The sequence below is a fragment of the Trichoplusia ni genome, chromosome 26 (genome assembly GCF_003590095.1).
Source record: "Trichoplusia ni isolate ovarian cell line Hi5 chromosome 26, tn1, whole genome shotgun sequence".
Taxonomy (NCBI): domain Eukaryota; kingdom Metazoa; phylum Arthropoda; class Insecta; order Lepidoptera; family Noctuidae; genus Trichoplusia; species Trichoplusia ni.
In genome coordinates, this window is record NC_039503.1 from 2,077,761 (window position 1) to 2,102,375 (window position 24,615).

At 36.3% G+C, this 24,615-nt stretch overlaps 3 protein-coding genes across 6 annotated transcripts; 2 read left to right on the forward strand and 1 right to left on the reverse strand.

The window, feature by feature from the left end:
• Nucleotides 1-3,909: 3,909 nt before the first annotated feature.
• On the forward strand, nucleotides 3,910-7,382 carry LOC113505613 (carboxypeptidase B-like). Of its 3 annotated transcripts, none has more exons than XM_026888399.1 (9): nucleotides 3,910-4,236; nucleotides 4,777-4,950; nucleotides 5,457-5,525; nucleotides 5,604-5,737; nucleotides 6,015-6,175; nucleotides 6,345-6,470; nucleotides 6,609-6,717; nucleotides 6,798-6,944; nucleotides 7,050-7,382. In XM_026888399.1, the coding sequence occupies exons 2-9, from the start codon at nucleotides 4,797-4,799 to the stop codon at nucleotides 7,287-7,289; spliced, it is 1,140 nt and encodes a 379-aa protein (XP_026744200.1). In that variant the 5' UTR covers nucleotides 3,910-4,236; nucleotides 4,777-4,796; the 3' UTR covers nucleotides 7,290-7,382. The 3 variants fall into 3 exon arrangements, with proteins under 3 accessions (XP_026744200.1, XP_026744202.1, XP_026744203.1); XM_026888401.1 differs by having other exon boundaries at nucleotides 6,798-6,938; XM_026888402.1 differs by having other exon boundaries at nucleotides 6,798-6,954; nucleotides 7,050-7,121.
• A 2-nt stretch (nucleotides 7,383-7,384) lies between these two features.
• LOC113505614 (carboxypeptidase B-like) lies at nucleotides 7,385-10,745 on the reverse strand. Of its 2 annotated transcripts, none has more exons than XM_026888404.1 (8): nucleotides 10,550-10,745; nucleotides 10,112-10,306; nucleotides 8,868-9,001; nucleotides 8,452-8,612; nucleotides 8,245-8,370; nucleotides 8,060-8,165; nucleotides 7,837-7,983; nucleotides 7,385-7,749 (listed from the first exon to the last, which is right to left on the reverse strand). In XM_026888404.1, exons 2-8 carry the CDS (start codon nucleotides 10,272-10,274, stop codon nucleotides 7,468-7,470), a joined length of 1,119 nt encoding a protein of 372 aa, XP_026744205.1. In that variant the 5' UTR covers nucleotides 10,275-10,306; nucleotides 10,550-10,745; the 3' UTR covers nucleotides 7,385-7,467. The 2 variants fall into 2 exon arrangements, with proteins under 2 accessions (XP_026744205.1, XP_026744204.1); XM_026888403.1 differs by having other exon boundaries at nucleotides 8,060-8,180.
• A 2,618-nt stretch (nucleotides 10,746-13,363) lies between these two features.
• Nucleotides 13,364-23,741, forward strand: LOC113505712. Its single transcript, XM_026888520.1, has 15 exons — nucleotides 13,364-14,019; nucleotides 14,392-14,561; nucleotides 14,856-15,016; nucleotides 15,415-15,540; nucleotides 15,615-15,711; nucleotides 17,029-17,175; nucleotides 17,386-18,191; nucleotides 18,721-18,863; nucleotides 18,944-19,135; nucleotides 19,868-20,004; nucleotides 20,427-20,587; nucleotides 21,104-21,226; nucleotides 21,578-21,683; nucleotides 22,099-22,245; nucleotides 23,205-23,741. Exons 1-15 carry the CDS (start codon nucleotides 13,623-13,625, stop codon nucleotides 23,475-23,477), a joined length of 3,186 nt encoding a protein of 1,061 aa, XP_026744321.1. The 5' UTR covers nucleotides 13,364-13,622; the 3' UTR covers nucleotides 23,478-23,741.
• Nucleotides 23,742-24,615: the final 874 nt, after the last annotated feature.

Here is a 24,615-nt window from a genome sequence, read left to right on the forward strand (position 1 = left end):
TTCATGGCCTTACATCTAAAACCCTATACACTGTATAAGTAGATATGGATAACATCAACACTATAGTTTTCTGAAACCCAAACTGATTTGAGCAATCATTTTTCTTGTTACCTATTGAAAATTACGTTTAAGTTCTCGAAAGATGCTAAGAATACTCACAATTAGCATACCTAATCAAAAACCAAAAAGTACATCTAAAAAATAAATCAAATCAATATTGGCCGAATGTAAATAAATGCCCTGTTATCCGGTGTTTAAACAGTGTTCGCAGAGGGCGTCGCCCCCGTCGGGTCCTAATCAAAAAATTGAACTTTCAATAAAGGGAATCATTAATTCTGCTTAGGGAGGGATCCCGTAACATCCTAACGAACTCCACAAGAATCTTGGGATGTTTTTGTCGGATAATTATTTGAAAGAAATACTTAGGAGTACCGGCCCTCCGTCCACTTGGGAAATTGTTTTCGACGCTTTACAAACATCCGAGAAAAATGTCTGACTATTACATGTTGTTGTGGGGTGATATGTACCTACTTTAAGTAGTATAGTTTTATAGGTTATTTATTTTTATCCAGTGTACTAGCGACATGGCAAACATAAATTTGTAGCAGGATTAATGTAACCGCAAAGAGCCGCAGTGACAATACCCACACGACCACAGCTTGACTTCTTTTAATCGCGAAGGCAGTACATGTGTTACTACAATTAGCATGATAGACCTTTCCATAATTTTGTCTAAGACAATTGTTTGAGAGACAGACATTAAAATTGAGTTAAAGATAAACCACACCCTTATTCTTAACTTTATGGTTCTCATACTTTAATTGCACACAGCCTCAAAATTGTCATGTTCTAAGTATTAAGCGTTCAAATTCAAATTAATCCCCTGACAAAAATACGCGAACTTTTGGCATAACTATGTCTATGTAATTACCTAAAATTCATATGATTTTTCAAACGATTGTTTATTTTTTTAATATTTTACACAAAAGAATAAACAAGAGACAATCGAGTGAGCGACCACAGCGGCTGGCGTCTCGCGGATATTGATCCGATATTTTTCTCAGACGCTATTACCGTAATGCAGCCAATCCCCCGACATTGCCCGACATCGCGAGCGGCGGGAATTAATGATGTCCTTTATTGGAGCCACCATTTTTTGATTCCATCCCACACCAGAACGCGACAACAACAAAGACTTTTATCTGTATCAAAATTTCCACATCCATTGCGTAGTTTTTACGTCTTACGCGTCACAATTTTGCTGTCCAAAAAGCAATGGATGATGTATTCGTTGTAGATTACTTTTTCATTATTTTGTAGTAGGCCCCTAAACTGAGATCCATCGCTGGAGGCACAGGAAGCCAACAAAATCCTTGTTTACACGGACCGGGCTCACATTAAAAGCAGACCCCAGTCGCTTTAAGGCATTATTCGGATCTGTCCGGGATTACCGTATTATATTGTCAAAAAGGGATGTACGAATTTCTATTTGGTAACCATTGTGTTCACCTAATTCACACGACAGGAAAAAGTCGACGGAATCAAATTGTATCTTGAATAGATTAACACTGGGCTTGAAAATGAATTTAAATGTGCCCAATTGTGTTAATCTTTATCTTATGTGAGATGCTCATATGTTAGTGTTCTATAGTAATTTAATGTAAATCATGAAATAATTTCCGAGCTAAAAAAACTATCTGCATGAACATAAGAAATAATGCTAAAGAAAGAAAGCAAGCATATGACATAATTTTACAAACATAAATGGTTATTCGAAATGCCTACACAACGCTTCAATTATTTAAAGACAAAGCACCGCCACACGTATCGAATACAAAATCAAAAGCTCTCACTCAGCCCGACAGAATCTAATTCGGTGCCCTACCACGAAAACCACTCGTTCACCAAACCTAGCACCTAATGATAAAGTTAGCGAACTCTTTGACCAATTACGACAGACAAATGATACACGGCGTGTAACGTAAGCAAGCGGGATCGACTGATCGCATCGCCTCGCAGTGAAGCGAGCCAATTAATTGAAGGCACTAGAAATCCAGTGTCGCGCTGAGCTTGGATTATCCAATGAGCTAATTCGAAATACCGTTCATTAATTGTACCGTTCTTTATATTATCGATTGGTTGTAGAATAGGCCGCAATGCTCATTTCTTTTGTTATATTTTCCATATTTGAATATTTTTATACAGCTAGCGATATTAACGTAAACCGACCGAACTCACATAAGAAAATAGGAATTAATAAATCACAGCGTTAAAAGATCTTGAAAGATCTTCATCTTAATAGGCCACTTGACTCATATCGCCATAATGTGCAAAGTATTTTTTGTTGTATAATTGAAGAATGACCAACCTTAATGGTTGGTCATTCTTCAATCTCAAACACTATAAAAAATTATAATTATCATTAACATTGTGAATTTATTTACATAAGCCAAATATTCATTTGAAAATACATACCAGAGAAATCTTCATCTCAACTAAAACGTCTTGTTCCATCCAGTATTCATCGTACATATCAATTAGGCGGGGTGTAGACTCGCGCCACTATCGCAGCAATCGCGTTAATTATCGGCAGACGGTAACCCAAGTTATCACCCCTCTGACTGCATCTTAACTAGATTAGCTATCGAACTGCGCTCTTTACTGTACCGTTTTATAAACATCTTTATTGCTTTCTGCATTTTTGAGGTGAAATGTCGAATTATGTAAATTGCCAATACTACTACTAGTTTCGAGTCTTGTTCCTAAACTTCGCATTCATGTGGATTTAAAATCCCTGAAATTGACAGCTAATTAAAGGTTTTATTAAGCATAGTGATAACAATGAAATTATATTCGAATAAATAACCGTTTAAGTCATAATTAATCAACTTATATTTTTTTGCCCTTACTTTCCGACTGCAGAGCAAAGGCCTCTTTTCGATATTGCCAATCTGTTTCACCTTTAACAAACTTAAAAAGACGCCTTTTTTTGTTTCCCACTAAACATCAACCACTTGTTCCTCGTCAAATTACAATAGAATTAGTTGTAAAAAGGTAGGACAGTTCGCCAATTAGTAAGGACGTCGGTGCCCCATGTCCGTTACAATCAATCTCATTTGTTGGCAATTAGCGAGGCTACGTCTACAGGCCACTGTCCCATCAAAGTTCAGCTGTGAGAGTTTAGAGCGCACATTTATCGTGAAGCGATGTAACTGCGATTCTGGTGCATGCGTGCGGAGTATTTGCTTCGAAATTCACGACCTTTTAGGACAATTTATTTAAAGAGGTCAATAAAAAAATGAATGTAATTGATAGGATTCCTTTCCTACGTTTTCCTCATAATGGGTATAAATGTTTCTCTGTCATAAATTAATCACTTCTTCTTTGATTTTCTGTGCTTAAATTATTAAAGACTACAGATCAGATGTTACTTACAAAAGTCTCATAAATAAAACATAATATAAAGTCAATACAGTTGTAATGTATTGAGTCGGAATCAAATTTAAATTTATTCAACCGACGAATTTGTTTCACTATCGTAGCGATGTTGCAACAGAATCGCTATGAAACTTCAGAATAGTTCTGTTCGCGGCGTGACATTGTGCCCGTGTGATTGGCTCGCCACCGCAGCGCGGCATCGCACCGAGTTTTCTGCCGGCGGTTTTCTAATCTGAGCACGGAATTCGTCCGCGTTTTCGACAGTTGCATTTAAATGTTTTATTCGAATATGTCCTTTTCACTACTGAGTTTTATTTGCTGTTTCTCACTCTTCTATTTATAGATACCCCTTGTGAACATATAATTCTACACGATTAGGATTAATTTTCAAATGTCAAAAGTATTTATTCAGCGTACAGGTTTTATGAATAAAAATAAAAAACCTTTTAGTTGTCAATGATTTTTGTCTATACTATTTGACATTTGTCAATCGTGGTAAATAGTCATACCGTCACATATAGAGAACCAAATTCGTGCACAAACACAAAATTCTTGTAAAAACTAAGAAGTTTCTTATAGCTTAAAGTATGGAATTCAAAATAGTAAATAACGTTTTAAAAGTTGCAACTGATTAGTGAGTACATGATTAAAAGATCGACTGTTAGCACCAGACCAGACTTGGCAAATAGAACGCTGCTGCTGCTTTTAAAATTGCTTCTTCCAAGTCCATGTAGTCCTTCTTCACACTTGCCTGCCACCAGCAAAAAATTGTCAAAACTTTTCCAAAGAACGTTCAAGGTAAGAAAAGTCTGTTTCCATCTCCCTTAGAGGCAGAAAATTGGCTTCTATCATGCGTACAATCTGTATTACCAATAATTTAATTGTTGACGATAATTGCCATTCAATAGGCCACTTCTATTTAATTTGATTTGTCCGTTTCGCCTCCCCTTATAAAGCGACTGCGAATTCCGATGTAACGGACATCGATAGCCATACACAGACCGCAATGGCTGACATTCGATTTGTTTTTGCCGCATGGGAATATGAATGTAATTCACCAATGTATTGTTCAACATTTGAAACAAATGGCTTTTGAAAACAATAACTGGGTTCAGAAGCATTTAAGCTAAACTTAACCTTTTTTTTATTTATATATAAATTTCGGAATCAATTTGTAGTTCTCTCATTTAAATTCGTGTAAGACATTTTTACTCACCAAATAATTGATCGAACATTATGGGAAAAATAACGATACCAACTACCTTAAGACAACTACAAAATTCATCAAGAACCATCATGTTTATGATTTATCACATTTTTAGTAATTAAATATTTCAGTTAAATGAACGCCGCACATAATGAGCGTCATCTTAAAATCGGCACGCCCTCGACGAGTTAAAAGCACGATGCAGCGACAGGACCTGTTTTACATCTACGATGACAGAAACGAGAGCTCGGAGTCCGATCAAACCGAATGCGCCGATGGCAGTACCCAGACGAAACTTAACAAAAGTAAATAACCATATACCAATGAACCGATAGACCATCAAACTATACATGTTCGAAGCCCATTGGAAGCCATTCGAACTAAACCATCAAACCTTTGCAAAAGGCACCGGATAAATTGATAAAAAATAATTAACTCAGGCGGACTAATTTGGATTGCTCGACTAGTTTCGGACCAGAGACCTCAAACATGGGCTTACATAGCAGCGATCTAGTTCGAGTTCGGGATGTTTGATCCGAAGCTAGTCGGCAAATCCCAATAAATACGCGTGACTACTGTTTCTAAACAATTATGAATCTACTTTCCGACCGTTCTTCTAAAAACGTACATAGAACGATAACAAAAAAATGAATTTTGCCGCTTAGCTTCCAAAACGTCAATGAACAAAGTCGTCAATGAGTCAATGGTCAAAGGATCATCTACAAAAACTATAAAATATGTTTAAGGCAAACCTAAATCTACGTATTCGAGTCAACTTGTAGTCGTTGATTAAAATATAACCGTTTTTTAGGGCGACGCTCACCGGCGACATCACTAAAAAACATCATAACACCTCGGAGAAAATTGAAGAAACGAAAGGGTTAGAAATACTATACTTAAATACTTATTAAACGATGATTATTGTAAGACTATAATTATAATTAAAATTTTGTTCCAGTACGGTTTATGGACTGGAAGAAGTATCACAGACTGAGCGTAATATATTCGTTTATAGATGAATTAGAAAGAGACTTCCCAGCTATATGCACTGTGTCAGTCATTGGGAAATCAGTTGAAGGTAGAGATATCAAGGTAAACAAAGGCCGCTTATAAATGTAATCTGAATTTTTGGCAGTCAATCGCCCCAAATGTAAAAAAAGCATCATGATAAGCTAAGCTATAGCCTTTTTCCATCTATGTTGGGGTCGGGTTACAGTCCAACCAGATGCTGCTTATTACCAGTAACAGATTACCAGTGACTGCCTACCTGACCTCCTAAACCTAGTTACCTGGGTAACTCGATACTCCTCATGGGCATCGTGTTGCGACGTTTAAACATCATTAATTTCAAATTCGTTATATTTTCCAGATGTTAAAGATATCAAACAGTAACGCGAACAACTCTGCAGTATGGCTCGACGCTTGCATACATCCACGAGAATGGATCAGTACTGCTGTAGTGACGTACATAGCTGATGTCCTCGTCAGGAATTTTCATACGTTCTCCACATCCATCACCAACAAAGACTGGTAAAAAACATTGTATGGTGAAATACTTTTATAGGGCCTAAAAATCTAAAACGTCTTTTTTCTTGGTATTTGACTGCTGCGGAAGACAAATTTTCTTTCATCTCTCGCTTTATCTGATCCACGGAAGAAGTACACAGTATATTAATATTTTTCACTCATTTTCTTTCAGGCATATAATACCAGTTTTAAATCCAGATGGTTACGAATATACACACACAGGTGAACGCATGTGGAGAAAAAACAGAGCCTGTTATGGAGGCGAATGTGTGGGTGTTGATCTCAATAGAAATTTCAGGTAATGTTTTACATAATGCATCAAAATTTATGAATTTATCGATACTATCCATGAATTATACGGTTTTACAAGTACAGATATTTTTTTCCCTTAACAGCCTTTGCTATTCAAATGATTAAAATCAAAATTATGTTTCAGTTATGCATGGGGACAAAGTAACGGGGAGCAAGGTTCCTCTGATGAACCCACTCATGTTTTCTATAGAGGTCCCGCACCATTTTCGGAACCGGAAACGGTTGCAGTGAGGGTAAGCTTATTGAGATGTTTCAGTATTTTATCGTATGTTTTTTTTTTCAACTCTTGATATAACCATTATTTCTCTTACAGGACACGATATTAGGATCGGTGACACCGTTCAAGGTGTTCCTCTCCTTTCATAGTTACTTCGAGCTAATAATATTTCCATGGGGCAACAGGAAGGATCCATGTCCAGACTATCTCCACTTATTGGAAGCCGGCACAATCATGGCAAGGGTAACTCCACGTAAGGGACTAGAGAGTAGATTAGTCCGTGTTAATGAAATATATATTGAAGTAGATGATGATGTATCAAAAAGACTAATTAAAACTGATTTTCAGGCAATACATGAGACGTCTGGGAAGACGTATAAAGTTGGAAGTACAAAAGACCTCACATACTACGCATGTGGGACGAGCATTGACTGGAGTTACTCGATAGCGAAAATACCATACTCGTTCATGGTTGAGCTGAGGAGCAGAAAACACAAATTTAGATTACCAAAAGAACAAATCATGGAAAATTGTGTTGAAATATGGAATGCGGTCATAAAACTAATGGAGTACGTCGATCAACATTAGACAATATATTATGTGATGTCAATGACGTTTGTGCCATTTTAAGTTCCACATACTCTTAGTTTTGTGAATGTGAGCGATTAAAAATAATACCGACATTTGTTTCTCATTTTTATTTATCAATCGATAAACCTGATACGAACACTTTAAAAGCACATTACAAATAAGCATTGCGTCAAAATTACTGACGCAACTTCTTCGCATTAACAGCACAGTTCAAACACTTCTTTTTATCTACAAATTCGATAAGTGCTTTTATACCGCTGAGTATCTCAATACAGCAGTCTAAAATTTCCTCTTTCGGTAACAAGAATCGATCATGTTTACTTCTGAGTTCAACAAGATAGGAGAAGGGTATGCGAGCGGTGCCATAACTCCAGTCTATACTTGTCCCACAAGCGAAGTACATGATATCCTTGAAGTTACCAACTTTATACATGCGGCCGGAGCTTTCGTAGATGGCCTAAAAAGGAACGACATAATAAGGTTTTAAAGCAAATGTATGAAAACATTACAATCTTTTATGTAACAAAATTATAGGATTACTTACTTTAGCCATAGCAGTTCCGCCCTCAAGTAAATTTACATAATCAGGACAAGGATCAGCCGTGTGGCACCATGGAAAGGCAATTACTTCACTGCAAGCGTGCAACGACAGGAATATCTTAAACGGTGTCCCTGAGTACAGAATTATGTCCTATTAAAGGAGTAATCATTTTCTTTCAGTATTTCTACAATCAATAAAATGAGTTGATCGAAATTGTGAAACTTACCTTGATAGCCGTAGTTTCAGGTTCCGAAAATGGTTCAGTGCCCCTATAGTTAAGGTGATTTGGGTCACCTGACGAATTCTCACCACCACCTCGTCCCCAGTAATAGCTAAAATGGGAATTACTATTTAATTAGACTTAATAAAAAGCCCTCTAATGACGATTCACCAACTGTTTATCGAATTTACCCAAAATTTCTATTGAGGTCAACTCCTGTGATAGTGCTTCCAAAACGTGCTCTGTTTTTTCGCCACATCCTATCGACGGTATGCGTGAAATGATAACCATCTGGATTTACTACAGGAACAAGATACCTGAAACAATGACGTTCATCATTTATTTTTTCTACTTCTAAGATGAATAATTATTGTTGTATTTCTCGAGTTGGATTTTACCAGTCTTTAGTGGTACAGGTTTCTGGTAACTTGTCAAAGTTCCTGGCTATGTGATCAGCTATGTAAGTGATAACTGATGTGCTGATCCATTCTCTCGCGTGTGTGGCGCCATCTATCCATATTCCTGTATTGTTAGCATCGCTATTTGATATTTTAAGCATCTGCAAATAAAAATACTCTCTATTAAGTATATTACACGTCTTACAACCAAATCGACAAGTTAAAATACTCGTCAAATATCAGTCAGTATTTTGATGTGTCGAGGCTGACCAAAGCATAGTTTTTAAATTTGCCGTTTTCTTGGCCAATTTCGCTAGTTACCATCTAGCCGCTTGTGTGTCTGCTAATTTTGGGTAGCATTTGCTTTAAAATGTCCTTATTTTAAAACCTCCTTAGCCTTAGAGTTGCATACGAACCTTTATATCCCTCCCCTCCACTGACTTTCCGATAACAGTCACAGTACAAGTTGATGGAAAACTTGTCTCTAAATCTTCTAAAAAGCTATACACGCTGTTAAGAGGATAAAAGTCTTTCCAATCCAAATAACGTTCTGAAATTAAAATAGTTCTATGATTATAATTATTTCACATACCTCTGCTTATAAGTAATGGTGGACAATATAACATTTGTATTAATGGTTGATATGTTGATATTTACATTCGTCTAGCCGATATTTTTTTTTTTTATATTTTTATGGAGGATGGGGGCCTCATTGCTGAATGTGAGGTATTCAATCCTGAAGTCGCAGGGGTTGGGAACAGCCTCGGAGCTAACATGACTGTGTGGAAGATTATATACATATATGCAATACATAATATTAAAATATATCATAATACATATATATTTTTCCTTAATAAATAGCATTGTCCTCCTCTCTCCTACTTTTGCTGTGCCCGACAGGGTCCATAATGAGCTGTGAACCTATAGTCTGATTTTTAATTCGAGGCAGTAAAATGACATTTCCAGTGTGGCAGGTTTTTAATTCCAAATAAATAGTGATGTGTTAGAATCGACTTATTACAATCAAAAGTTAGTCGAGCTTACATTTTTTTATTCAGATATCAAATTAGCTCTGCATAAAATAAAATATATTTACGACAATTAATCAAAAGACATGCACAGTGACTGTTTTTAAATGTAAAAATAATAATATTAATTTAAATTTATGAAATGAAAGCCAAATGCGGTGCTGGTATAAGATGAAGCACCTTACCATGTAAGAAAAGTCGAGCGCATCCAACTCCAAACTGGATGAATTCTGACATTATGCAGTGGTTGGATGAAAAACAAATTTAATATCAACTTACAATTATAAAAGCTCAATTAATAGAAATAGCAAATTTTTGATACATAATAAAATAAAGCATGACTAAATGTCATCGTCGTAGTAAGATTTCCAAACATCACTATTGTAGCGGGTCACCCTTTTTTGTATAAATGACAGTTGCAAGTGTCATTTTACTGCCTCGAATTAAAAATCGGACTATAGTTATGATTTACCACCTATGTAACATTATGGTATGCAATAAAGATTTGATTTGATTTGACACTTCTAACCTACGCACGGGTTGAAGGCACGATATGGTGCGCAAAGAGGATTTTGCTAGCTGTCGGCTAATCGTGCCTAGAACGTGCCAGTCGAAATATCTTAGATACATACTCAAAGGCGATCGTTGCCGGATGCCCAAGGCGGGGCTGCGGACACGGCGCGGGATCCCACTGGTCCCGTTGGTGTCGCTCACAAGGACCTCGAAACGGATATCTCTTTCCCGAAGGAGTTTCTCCACTTGCATAGTCCGAGTCCCTTCCACCAGGACTTCCATCGAATTCCGAGTTTCTCTGTTGATCACTATAGCTGAAAATTAACACAACTTGGATAATCAATAATGTCTACAACAATCCACTTGCACTCGGGTAACGAAATTGCCATGGTAACGATGCCTATCTCATTTTCCCGGTAATGCAGACACGATTAGTGAGATTGGTTACCTTTCAAAAACATCAAGAACCAAAAATTTTAAGTCCTCTTTGCTACGCACACATCAGATAGATCCTGTATAAGAATATTTCCCCACAAAACATGAACTATCAAACCCACCTCCTTTGGTGTCTAAATTTTTCAAAAACGTTCTTTGTCCATCTTTCGAGCATCTTATATCCCATACTTGGTACCTGGCGTCCGTGCGTGCCACTTTGACTAATATTCACAAACTATTTAACTTTGAATTTTAATAAAAATAATCCACGGATGCCTTAAATTTTTAACTGATTTTTTGACATTTTATCACAATGATTGACGTATACATTGACATTCATAGTGTAAAATTATAGAGTATCATCGTTCCTAAGAATATCAACTCAACATAGGTAGAATTCAATATTCATTTACAGGTTCATACAGGTAGTACCTTCAAAATCCCAAAAAAATAACTAACCCTGTCTGTTTTCGTTTCATAGCAAGTTGAATGTTGCACAATGTTATTGTAATGAAGAATTGTGGCTGAATGCGCTGGCTGGCGCGGCGCTCAAGGCGGGCTAGCTCGATAATTACATGTAATCAGATATTTTCTGTAAGCGCCTCGCTCGCCCTCGTCTCGCCCATGCACTCCCCACTAATGAAACAGATACCCCTACCACTGGTTCGCAGTGCTAAAGTCACTTTTGTTTCCGTTTAAAGGTAAAAGTTGATTGCAATGGCCGATGTTTTTACAACTTTCGGCCTAGCTAGGAAATGAAAAATTTAACATACAGATTCCACATTGTAATCGCACTTTTTATCGAAATAATTCTTTAGTGTTCGTGAATCAAGTAAACTTCATACGTGGTTTCTCTTGTCTTCCACAACACATCATGAAAATTCACATTGTATATATGTATACACCTTCATTTCGGCCGTAGAATGCAATTTTTCAGATTTAAGTTTCGTTTAAATTCATTATAAACCTTGGTAGCTGTTCATATCGTTTGAATTGTAAGTGTATACTGAGAAAAACTGGGTTACGGTGCGTACGAGTAATGAACTAATGTTTTAGCTGGCTACATCAAACTTACCTCACACACATCAGTCATATATCATACACATCATCATATCGTACACAGCGTATAGAGTGATGGCTGAGTTAAATGTTAACAAAGAAAATAAGACTTTTTATTGGTTTCAAAAACATTCTAAATCGTTTAATAAGAATAATATAAATATAATAACGCTTGATATTTGGTTTAGTTAGCAGGTTTCTTGGTAAATTAGGTACGTAATATAAATATGGAATTCTAATGACATTATTGATGAATTACATGATATTTAATGAAAAGTCAATCTATTAGAACACATTTTAAACTGTGTTTATTTTGCACAATAAACAATCGCACAATAAAGACAGTTTAAAGAATGACTTGACGGTATTTCAAAAACAACTTAACTCGAAATATTCTGTATTTCTGGCATTCGAGTGACAAAATAAATTAGTTACAATAGTTAGGGTACAAGATGTCGGTAGCCCGCTAACCTGCCGGTGTACCCCAAACTGCTCCCCGCCCGACTGTCACCTCGCCTCGGTCTTACGCGCGTTTATCTTTTTAATTGTACCCCCCACCCCTCCACATTCCACCCCTCGAACCCCCGCTTGTTACTACCTCGTTAGATTTAGCGAATCACTCATACGTCTCCTTATTTATTAGTTAAGGTGGATTGAACCGAAAGCCTTTGGTTTAGAACATTTTTTTTATATTTGAAAAACACGTGGACCTTTCGAGGTCTACAGAGATTCGTGTTAAATTTTTTGTTTCTTGAATCTGGGGCAAACATTTTTACAGCATCTCACTTTTTTCACATATTTTTTTTCTAACCCGTCTTAAAAGAAAAGAGTAATGTAACCCATCATTTATTTGCCGGCATGGTCACTAATAATATAAAACAAAAAAAATCGTAGCCACAAGGTTGACTTTACTTTGATTTAAACAAAATAAACAAGGAATTACAATTAGTCGCAAAATGTACGCACCAATGCTTAGTGGGTGTTCAGGGGTGGTAAATCGGTGGACGTTAGCGTTATACAGCGAAAGCGTAGAAGATCTACTTGAAAAGGCATTTTAATAGGTGTCATTTTTTTTTAAGTTTTTAACTAAATGTCCTAATTATCCCAACCCAATTATTACAGGTAGAAATGCATTATATGTTTTTCTCCACTATCACAATTTCGGACTCACGCTACTAAGCCTTTTCTGTTCCCAATTGTCGGCCATTTATTATCTTTATTAATTCATACACAACAGACAATTAAGTTACACAATCAAATACGACAATATATCAAAACGCCTAATTTTTCAGATTCAAATTAGCTTCAACTTCAGGTGAAACGATACAAAAATGTTCACTCGTTTTCGTTAGCCTTCTGAATCAGCTTTACTTGTGGTGTTGCTTTGTTTTTCATTAGACGTTGCTTATGGGCCAACGTCGCGTCGCGTCGCTAAGCACTTAACTGCCGGTCCTGACTTAGTATTCAATGTGAAAAACGTTTTAACGATCTCTTTGAAATCTGTTGAATCTTTTCTTCTTAGGTCTACCAATCCTTACAACAGAGATCTTAATTTTGTTGTATTGGTACTTATAATAAACTTATGTGACATTATTCATATATTTTCAGGCTTGTTTATACCTTTATGTAGGCAGAAGTATTCACGGCCTACCTTATAAGGGATAGGTAGAAATATGAAAATGTGCTCGCATAATATTAAATAACTGTAATGCATGGTCAAAGTAATAGCTTTTATAAGCTCATGTAGGGTTTTAAAATTTCGATTACATGTTAGAAGACTTTGGGAATGACAGGACTCTGATAGAATGAGTGTACATCCTGTCATAGCTAATATTTAAAAACTATTGAACAAAACTGCATCGTCTAAAGCAGCTTGCGTCTATAATTTTGACAACGTCAATCAAGCATCATGGGCTACCTCAAAATGAAAACCTTTTAATCAAATTAATAAAGTAACCCATATCCGAACATGATTCCGTTGCAAAACTGAATACCTATTCCGAAATTCCCACTATGAATATCTCTTAAAATGGACCGGTTAAAAATCTGCCAATTTGTCAAAAATACCAAGAACCTAACCTAGCCGAACAATAAACTTTCATTTTCAATCACCAAAGAAACCAGAACAATCTTACAATGACTGGAAGTGGTTTCCACCGCAAATGCCATATGGCTTACACCTCATCAGTGTCTCGTCCAACCACACCCAAATCCGCTACACTGAGCAACCATCGCGAACACTCGGCTGATAGAGACGAACGTCGTCATGATACTCAACGAGAGTCGAGCAGTGCCAAGCTCTGCTATATAAAAGATGGCGTACAGGTTAAAGAGAAAAAGTCACGTGAACCTAAACCAGAAGAGAAGAGAGAAAAACTAGGCAGATTAAGTGATGTCTCTAAACCACCAACTAAATTTTATCCACAACGCATCATGGATGTCCATGTGGAGGACAACTTTTTAAAAAACCCTGTCCCCGTCGAAGGGCGACCAAAGTCAACTCCGATAAAGAAAATAAACTTTCAGACTCGAGGTAAGCTAAAGTTCATTTTACACAAGTCATTATGTTCGTGTACCTACTTTTTTATTATACATGCTTTAGTGACTAAACAATATTATAATTATTAAACGATGCAACGGTTTGCTCACACGACTCGCGACTGTCAGCTCATAATTCGGTTGGGGTTCCGAAACTAGACCGGCAACCCCGATAAATACACGTGAGAAAACCGTTGCAACATTAAAAAATGCTATATATCTAATGTTATCTAATGCTCATACTATCCTAAAAAATATTATAAAGGTCAATTGAATGTTTTCCTACAAACTGTACCATAGTAGGTATTGCAACATTCACCAACCACGAGTAACATTAACTTAAAGTAAACGATATTTTTGTTTCTAGTTGACGAGAAAAAAGAAGAGGAGCCGAAAGAGTCGACGGGGCGCATGGACTGGAAGGACTATCATCGACTGAGTGTAATCCATAAGTTCATGGACGATTTGGAACAGGACTTTCCATCGCTGTGCACTACTGGTGTAATCGGCCAGTCAGTTGAAGGTCGAAAATTAAAAGTAATCCTCACATCTATGGCTATATTTCTCTCTTTCTTTTGTTTTATGACTTTAAGCTCGCAGGTCATAGACTTGTCCGCGTTGAAAGACTTCATGTTTTTTTTTTATGTAATATGGGTCACGTCTTACCGAGAGTTTTAGGTCCAATTTAATGGTTTAGATGAGAAAAAGTAACGGCAGACGGATCTATAACTACTTACTAAGTAACATCTTATTTTTCCTTCACAAATAAATTATGAGGATGACCTAGGACCCAGATTCACTTTGCATTACAATCTTCTGTATTTTTTCTAGATCTTGAAGATATCAAATAGCAACGCGGGAAACGTCAGCGTGTGGTTGGACGCAGGTATACACGCACGGGAATGGATCGCTCCAGCTGTGAACACGTACATCGCAGATCAAATAACAAGGCACTTTGACACTATGCCTGAGAGTATAAGGAATAAAGACTGGTATTTATAAGGCAACTTTTTATATTTTTGAGTATTTGTTACTTTTTATTTATAAAACTGCATTTTTCGTTCAACACAATCCGATTGAATGCTGCAACTGCTGAACTATGCAAGTAAGACAACTTAAGACACTTCAAATTGACTGCAACTGAATAAGGATTGAAAAGCTTAGTGCGTCAATAGTGTTAGTGAGTCAAAACTTGAAAAAAAGTAATTTTCTTTTTAGTGAAACTTCAAATAAATTAGCAACGAAAAATTATATAGAAGTTGTTCAATGTTACGTTGTTCTTTCATTCTTCTTACGATAATGGATCCGTAATTTGGAATTCATTCCTTATGAATTGTCGTATATGTTCGAGTATTTAGATACTATATTCTCAAAAACATGTCTCTTGCAGGTACTTCCTTCCCGTAGTAAATCCGGACGGTTACGAATACTCACATACTATTGATCGCCTGTGGCGCAAAAACCGTGCCTGGCATTGCGGGCAATGCGTTGGAGTAGACCTTAATAGGAACTTTAGGTAAAGGCAGATATAACAAGACACTATCAATTCATTCTATTTTTTTGCGCTTTAACAATATTTATTATTTTCAGTCTTGGTTGGGGCGGCAAAGGATCGTCAGACCAACCCAACAATGCATTCTATAGAGGCCCTCATCCGTTTTCTGAACCTGAGTCTTCAGCTATGCGGGTAAGGGGAATAACATATAACAGGGGTTTTTTTATTAATACAAAGCATAACCCATTGGATAACTTCTTATATCTCACTCACCAATCCAATAACACAAATGTACCAAAATATAGGGAACTATAGAATCAAGCGGAAACCGGTGGCTATTTAATACATTTAGATGGTCTAAATGATTATTGGAGTGGGCGAGCCTCCGCGATCATTTAGCTGTAATATGCCGTTGATACCGAAATCGTGTCGTCGCCAGTGCACGCAGAGATTATACTGCAAACAGGATTTAGCCGTAAATCAATTTCAGTGTAACGGATTTATATCATTCTGTTACATTAAATTTAATTCATTGTTTGCATTGCAAGCGGTTTTACCTGAGGAACGTTGTTACGTGTTCACATTGTAAATGTTATTGACAAATTCGAAGCAAATGATTTTTTATGTGCTGCGTGTGTGGTATAATTTATATAACAAAAGATGCTTATATTCATGCTTTGACGGTTAGTCAAATCAGTTGAAATGAAATTATTTATTCTGTAAGTAGGATATATCAGCACTTTTACATGTCTTCTTATTTTTTTGAGAACGCTGGAGTCGACATTTCCTATCTGACTACCCTGAGAAGAAATGTCAAAACAAACTCAAGGGGTCGCAGTCTCTTTTGAAGTCCAGACAATTTCAATGAGACTAGATATGCGTAAACCAATGCACGGTATTTCTTGAAGAAATACCGTGCCGTCTTTTTGAAGAAAGTACCAGATCGATCTGAGCAAGGAAAAAAAAACCTCACTCAAATCGCCAGTTTGAGAAACTACAAATAACATATACCTGCATAAAGTTTATACTTACAATAAAATAAAATAAAAGCAAAAAAGATCGAAAATTAAAAAATAAAATAAAATTAATAATTCGGTAAACATTATATGCAAAAGCACAAAACATGTCATCAATTAATTAAAACGTATCATATATGCAGAAGATAACCGGGCAGCAATAGACAGCTCTATTAGCGAGCAGCTCAATCCCATGCGTTTTTATCAGTAAGATAGTCAGATATCTTGTAATATCCTTTTTTGGATAACTTAGCTTTGACATAGTTCACATGTATAATAACATAAGGATCAATTTACACCGAAAGCTTAGTGGCCGATATCGTCTTTATATTTTTAAGTTTTCAATAATTATTCTTACCGCCACTACGCGCTGCTCACTTCAGTGGAGATTGACCCTTAATGACCATTACTCACATCATGAAGGACCAACAAACATTTCGTCGTAAAAGAAACTTGAAAATATGGAGGTTGTTAATATTTTTAAATGTTTCAGGATTTATTTCTTAACTCTGGACTAAAGTTCAAAGTGTACATCACACTTCATAGTTTCGGTCAAATCATTATATTCCCTTACGCATGCAGCTCTAATCTTGCTCCTGACTACGTGCGACTACTCCAAGGAGCCACAGCTATGTCAAAGGTAAACTACGAGTATGTCACAAGAAATAGAAATTCAAAAAGCTATTCATTAGTGTCATTACAGAAACATCCATTGTTTTCGTAGTTTGCTATAATTGCTTTGTGTAGTCATGCAAATCCACAGAAATATGAGTCACATAAAGTTCCTTGGGGATTAAAAACCTTTTTTAGTGTTATCAACTAAAGATAACGTATCTATTCTTCTCACCAGGCCATCTATGACACAAATGGTAATACATATAAAGTGGGCATTTCAAGGGACGTCATGTACGGAGCAGCTGGCACCAGCAACGACTTCTCGTACGGCACAGTCGGCATCCCTTACTGCTACCTCATTGAACTCAGAGACAAGAAGCACAAGTTCAAATTACCGAAAGAAGAAATCGAAGAAACTGGTAAAGAGATTCTTAGTTGCATAATAGCGTTGATGGAGTTTGTTGACAACAGCAAATCTTCAAGATTTGAGAAAAAGTCCAAAGATCCTGAAGAACCACATGCAAAGATAGCAGACGCTAATGTCGAAAGAATCGATTCTGTTGTTGATAGAAGTGAATATTACATAAAAAAGATCAATAATAATCTAAAGCACGCAAATTTTTATTTAAATAAAAATAGCGATGGTGATATAAAGTGGGACGTACAGAAGTTTGATTGCGAGGTGCAGAAGGGCGATTCATTCATCAAAACGAAAGTTTCACAGTTTCCTGAAAGTGATTCTGGCACTCAGAAATGCGAACATTACGTACGCCAAGATGACCGCTATGTCTTGAAACAGGAGTCCGAGCATTACGAACCTAAAGTTTTATGCGAGAGCAAGAACTCGTTTGATAGAAAAGTCGAATATTTCGAAAAAAAAGTCGAGCAAATGAGAGATACTCTCTCTCAAAACGAGAACATTTTTGACGAAGATAGTGATACTTACTCAGTGAAAGATAAATATTGTCACATAACAGATGACGATTTTCCCGAAAAAAGCCTTGTCGGCCGACAACAGTCTTCTGAGGAGGCTGATTTAAGGTAAGACTTTAATTTACACATTTAATCATTTAAACGTATATCGCTTATAACTAGTATTGAAAAAAGGAGTACTTTGAGTTGCTACTGGTTTAAAATTAACTTAGTCGACCTAAACCGTATTAATAAATACCAAAAACAATAGTTAATAATTTATAAGGAGTTATTACTTGAAAGTATGCAAACTTGTACCAAAAATATAAAGATTGAATAAGTCACATGTACTTTATGTCTATTTTGACTTGTCCTGTCATTGTGAATCAAAATTTTGCACACTGCACACCAAAAATTTTTGTGGCCGTTAAACACACAGTAACATTAAAAACAATATTTCTAACAAACTGTTCGTAAAACTTAGTCAAAGTGGCACCCCCAAAAACAAATACCCAAGTATGGGAAGTAAAATTTATTAGAGAAGGACAAAGGTATTTCGTGAAATCATTGGATACTGTGGGAGGTGCGTACTCCTTAGAAATTAAAACCAGCTGATTGATGGATATGTACAATACCTATATGGAGTATCATGAAATAGTATGAAAATTCATTTGAAAATGTTTATTAAGCACCTAAGATATAAAAGTTACAGAGAAGATCTGAGGGTGATATCAATGGACGAAATTTTCGGCGGGATATTATTTTTCATGCTACAATTTATAAAAGCGGCGAAGCGCCAGTGTTAGTTTTTTTACCATTTGACAGTTTGACTATCGTTTTGCCAATAGTTTCAAATGATGACGTCAGCGTGTTTCTTACAGCGATCAATATATGGAAAGAGGAACGTAGTACTATGGACATTATGGTCGATGGCAACAGAACTGGTCAAGTCGCTGGAATGTTACACGAGAGAGAAATCCCTTATTCTGTTGCTATACCTGACGTTACAGACCTCCTTGAGAAGGAAAACGGTTCCCGTCAATCTATACCAAGGAGGGCTTATTTTCTTATCCGTAAGATTATTATGGTTTATTTAGATAATCATCATGCCTTGCCCCAATTAAGTTGGTTCGTTCGGAGTTTCGCTTCCAGTCTAACCAGATGCAGCCAAGTATCATTGTTTGACAAGGAGCGACTGTCTATCTGACCTCCACAACCTAGTTACCTGGGCACTGCTTGTCAAACTATATAGGCGCTGCCTACCAGCAACGAATTTGACGTACCTTCCGGACCATGGAGGAACTCGTTATGGCAAAGATAGTTATTCGACAAAACCGTTTTCTTAATTACTTATTAACCGTCATTAAAAGAAACTCACCTCATTTTAACTAAGACTATAATTTTCCTCGTAATCTATAAGCATTATTAACTTATCCAGTTACTCAATAATAATATTACTTAAACTGATAACACGGCAATTAGTAAGAAGGATTAACTAATTAAACGTGATACCAAAAATACTAATTGTTGTGTGCAAGGCCATTGAAATCATTTCAATATTTACCTAGTGCCACTGAGTCACGTACTAATCACCTTTGCATTTAAAAACTGGTGCCATAGTACTTAAAAGTCATTCAACATTACCTCCTCGACGAATCATCATTAGAAAAGAAAATAATAAAGTAGTGTAAACACTGAAACATACTCTTATACGTATAAGTACTAAGGTTTCAGATATAGATAGTTAAATAAGTAGAAACAAAACTATATAAATTCAGTGTTTGTGATAAGGACCAAAATTACAGCGGGTCTAACGATGGATTGGAAGAACTATCACAGGCTGGATGCAATTTACGCTTTCATGGACAACTTGGCTGCAGAATATCCATATCTATGTCAAGTTAGTGTGATCGGGAAGTCGGTGGAAGGAAGGGATATTAAGGTAATCAGTGTTTTCATGTATCTTAAACTGTATCGATTGCATTGATTGTATAATTATGACGAAAATATTTCATGAAGCTAAATCTTTATTGGTTTTTTATTCAACAATAAAGATTTCTCTTCATGAACTTTTCGATAGTACCTACAAGCTTAATTAAATGTATCAAATCATCATAATGCCAAACACATACGTCATGTCAGTATTTACTCTTTCTCCCTTTATCACTTTACATTTTTCTGCCTTCCTTACTCTTAGCCTTACAATCATAATGCCAAACACATACGTCATGTCAGTATTTACTCTTTCTCCCTTTATCACTTTACATTTTTCTGCCTTCCTTACTCTTAGCCTTACTATTAAATCAAAACTCGTGTTGTACAACATCTTTTTTATTCAACGAAATGTTTGCTTGCGTCTCTTAGATGCTAAAAATTTCGAATGGCAACGAGAATAACGCCGGCGTATGGATTGACGGAGCCATCCACCCTCGCGAGTGGATCAGTCCATCAGTGGTGACTTACATTGCAGACCAGATTGTCCGGACATTTAATGAGTTGCCCAGTAGCGTCACCAACAAAGACTGGTAAGGATAATTAATAATTCTTCTAAATATTAATATTTGAATTGAAGTCTTCTTGTTTGGCTACCTTCTGATCAACTTCATATTATTGAATGATTTTATTGCTTTTGTATGATTAAATTAATATATATTTAAAGTTTTCACGAAACTTATTTTATTCGAACGAATCAGTCAGTGGCAAGTTCACCTGTGGAACTACTTGTCTGTAGTTGCAGTTACATGCTGTAACGTTTTCATTGAAAATGAGCTCTTCTTTCTCAGAAATATACTGCACTGCAATGACTGCACGGATAACCGAGCGGTTGAGGTCATCACGCCAAACCCACTTTGCACAACGTGTCGCGGGTTCGAACCCCGCGTAGGACAAGCATTTGCGTGATCCACGAATGCTTGTTCTGAGTCTGGGTGTCCTTGGGCATATGAATGTTTGTGAAACACCCCGCGACACGGGGATTTAAGGATTAAAATCCTTAGTGCGGAGTCGTTTTTAAAAAAAATACCTAATTTTTATCTTTCCAGGTATATTCTTCCAGTGATGAATCCAGATGGGTATGAATACACTCACACACACGACAGAATGTGGCGGAAAAACCGAGCGCGGTACGGCGAATGTGTCGGTGTCGATCTTAATAGGAATTTCAGGTACCTTAATAATTTAATAATTAAAATAAAGAGTTCACCGGGTATAACAGGTTATTCAATATTATACATATCTTGTTTTTTCCTTAAAACTCGTTTATTTGTTGTGAAACTTTTCAAAATGACTCGAAACCATTCTCAAGTTCGAGATTCAAATAATATATTTTTTTTCCTCAATCTGTGGCATGGCAGTGTATATCATGGTCACCTTCTCAAGGAAGCTTCCAAGCATAATATATCATAGCATTCTCTGCTACCAATTAAATTGGAACTTGTCGTGAATTCATATGCTTTCATAAAATGTTATTAGTATATTGTATCTGCAGTCTTCAAATAGTTTTGTTCTACTTTCAGTTATGGTTTCGGTGAAAAAGGAGATGAAGGTTCTTCAGATGATCCGGGAAATATATTTTACAGAGGACCGAAAGCCTTCTCTGAACCAGAAACGGCTGCAGTCAAGGTTTATTTTATAATTTATATGTATCTCTATTATCCACCAGCCCCATCGTTATAGTATATCTGAGATTAGGTTTTTTACTCATCAATGAAAATTTACATTCTTGTATAATTATTTTTTATTGATAGTAACCAGTGCTAATATGAACTGCTACAAAATATAAGTAACAACTGTTGATTATGACGTCACTTCTAATTCTCGGATGCCTGATGAACTCCCGGTTGACTGTTATGGTAATGTAATTAGACAATACTAGACTTTTTTTAAATCCTTTCAGCAACTATTTGATATAATCGTGGTTGTCATGGTGGCAATAAAATCGTATCAGCCAAGACATAGGCTAACAATGATGTTGTCTAGAGCGTTCACATTTTTCTCTTACCTAAACTAAATATGTCTTCCTATATTTATCTTCCAGCGTGCAATAGTGGAAGCGAAGACCGCGTTCAAGGTGTTCCTGTCGTTCCACAGCTATGGTGAGGTCATCATCTTCCCTTGGGGCTACACCAGTGAACCATGCCCCGATTACGTCGAACTGCTAGAAGGAGGAACCGCTATGGCAAAGGTTGGTGATTGTTTATGTTCCCTTTTATCTGTGGAATACAATTTTTGATCACACAAATTCATTCATCGGCCATTCTAAATAGCAGAATTAGGGCCCTGAGTTTTTAAAAGAAACCATTTACCAACTATGATACAGAGATCACTGATCAATGACGAAGAAATTAATTTTTTACATCCTCACTCGTCCTATGGCAGAATTTATATAATTGCTTTAATTTTACAACTTTTATAACTCGAGCCCACGTGCCTACTTCATGATGACTTTGTAACTAAAATGTAGTTATTGTTCTGTGTTGTTTTGTTTCGATAGTCTCGTTTATTTCGATTATTTCCTCATACAAAATTTAGATACCTATTCATGTTATTATAAACATCCATAAAGGTATTATCAACGTTGTTTTTGTAGGTACAAAATGAATCAATAAATATTTATAATTACCCAGCTCTTTATAACTATCGTTCCCATCGGTGCCATGACGCAGCACACCAGTAAATATTCCAATATTTGTTTTCATAATTTACGTCTATATGAACCCCGAACAATTTACTGCAACGATAAGTACAGTAACATTTGTATTCAGGACTAGGTACATAACATGATAAATGGTTATTGCAACTTGAATACGCTATATTGTGATCCTCATGTAAATCAGTATACTTGACGACCTCCGTGGTCGAGTGGCGTACGCACCGGTTTTAAGGTGTCGCTAGCTCTGAGGTCCCGGGTTCGATCCCCGGTCGGGTCAATGTAAAAATTCATATTTCTACATTGTCTCGGGTCTGGGTGTTTGTGGTACCTTCGTTGTTTCTGAATTCCATAACACAAGTGTTTTAGCAACTTAATTTGGGTTCAGAACAATGTATGTGATGTTGTCCGCATTCATTTATTTATTTATTTACTTTATTTGATTGTCAATTGTTTTTCGAACGCTATTCTGATTTAGAACACTTTTGTCCCAGGCAATCCACCAAGTAAACGGTCACACATACAAGGTAGGCAGCACAAAAGACCTTATGTACTACGCCGCAGGGACCAGTATCGATTGGAGCTACGCAGTCACCAACATCCCATACTCCTACATGGTCGAGCTCAGAGGGAAAACCCACAGGTTCCTTCTGCCTAAAGAAGAAATTATCACAACGTGCGTAGAAGTACTGAACGGGGTTTACAGGTTGATGGATTTTGTGGACAGACGATGTAAAGGGACTGATACATGCCCTTGTCCCAAATGAAAAATAAGAAACATTGAGACCTCATGAAGAACCGATCAAGCCGACATCGAGAATTTAACCAAATTTTACAGACATAAGTTTAATTCAGAGTTACAAAATCTTGGAATATTACTGTTGAAAACTATTTGTCATCTTTAACGGGGATGGCTTGGTAATTTTCTCTATTGGGCCTCATAACAGTAACATTATTTAACTAACCATGTCTGCCACGTATTTATAAGTAATTGTCTAAATGAAATGCATTATACAACATAACAACTAAGAGACCTATTGTTTTCTTTTACTGTTGCGAGAAAAGCTCTCATGACAGCTAGTAAGTTCTGCTTTTAAATATTTTCAAAATTGGTCGACGATTTGCTTGAAGTTATATTACAATAGAATAGGGATGCAGTCAAGCTCGTACTCGGACTAGCTGCATAAGTCGGTTCAGAAATCATTCAGAATGCCCGTAAATGGACCAATATTGTAACAGTTCTTTATTTCTATTCTTTACATAGCATTTATATATCATTCATATATCAAGAAATCACAAGTGAAGGAATTAAATACAAGTGCACAAAACTATAAACATAAATCATTTACTAAAACGACTTGTCTTTGTTAGAATTTCAAATAAGGAATATGACGTACCTACTTCTAATTCAATTTTCTTCTTTTCAATACCTCTTTCTTAAAACGAAGCTTTTTAAAACATCTCTACAAATTACAACTTAATCACAATAATATCCCTACAAAATGAAGAGAAGATAGCCTGTACGTAAAATTTTGATGAACAGGAATTAATTAAATGGGCAGTAGGTAAATAAACAACGTTAAAACATTTCATTGTCCCATACATTCATAATGCTTGGACGCAATGACCTGTGCCAAATAGCTCGGCCGTGTGGTTTCGACTATAATGGACACAATCCAAAACTTTTTACTCACGCCATTTTAAATATTTATTTTTGTGGAATTTCAGCTTTTAATATGTTAACTTAGGTTGTTAGTGGACCGCTAGGTTAGTGTACACGATTAGTCTATTGCTGTTTCAATATGATGTCGATTTATCAAACTTATCAAACGCGGATTAGTTCACTTAAGTAAGTAGTTGATCTAATTATCATAATCCTAAAGGTACACAAAAAGCAACTAATTT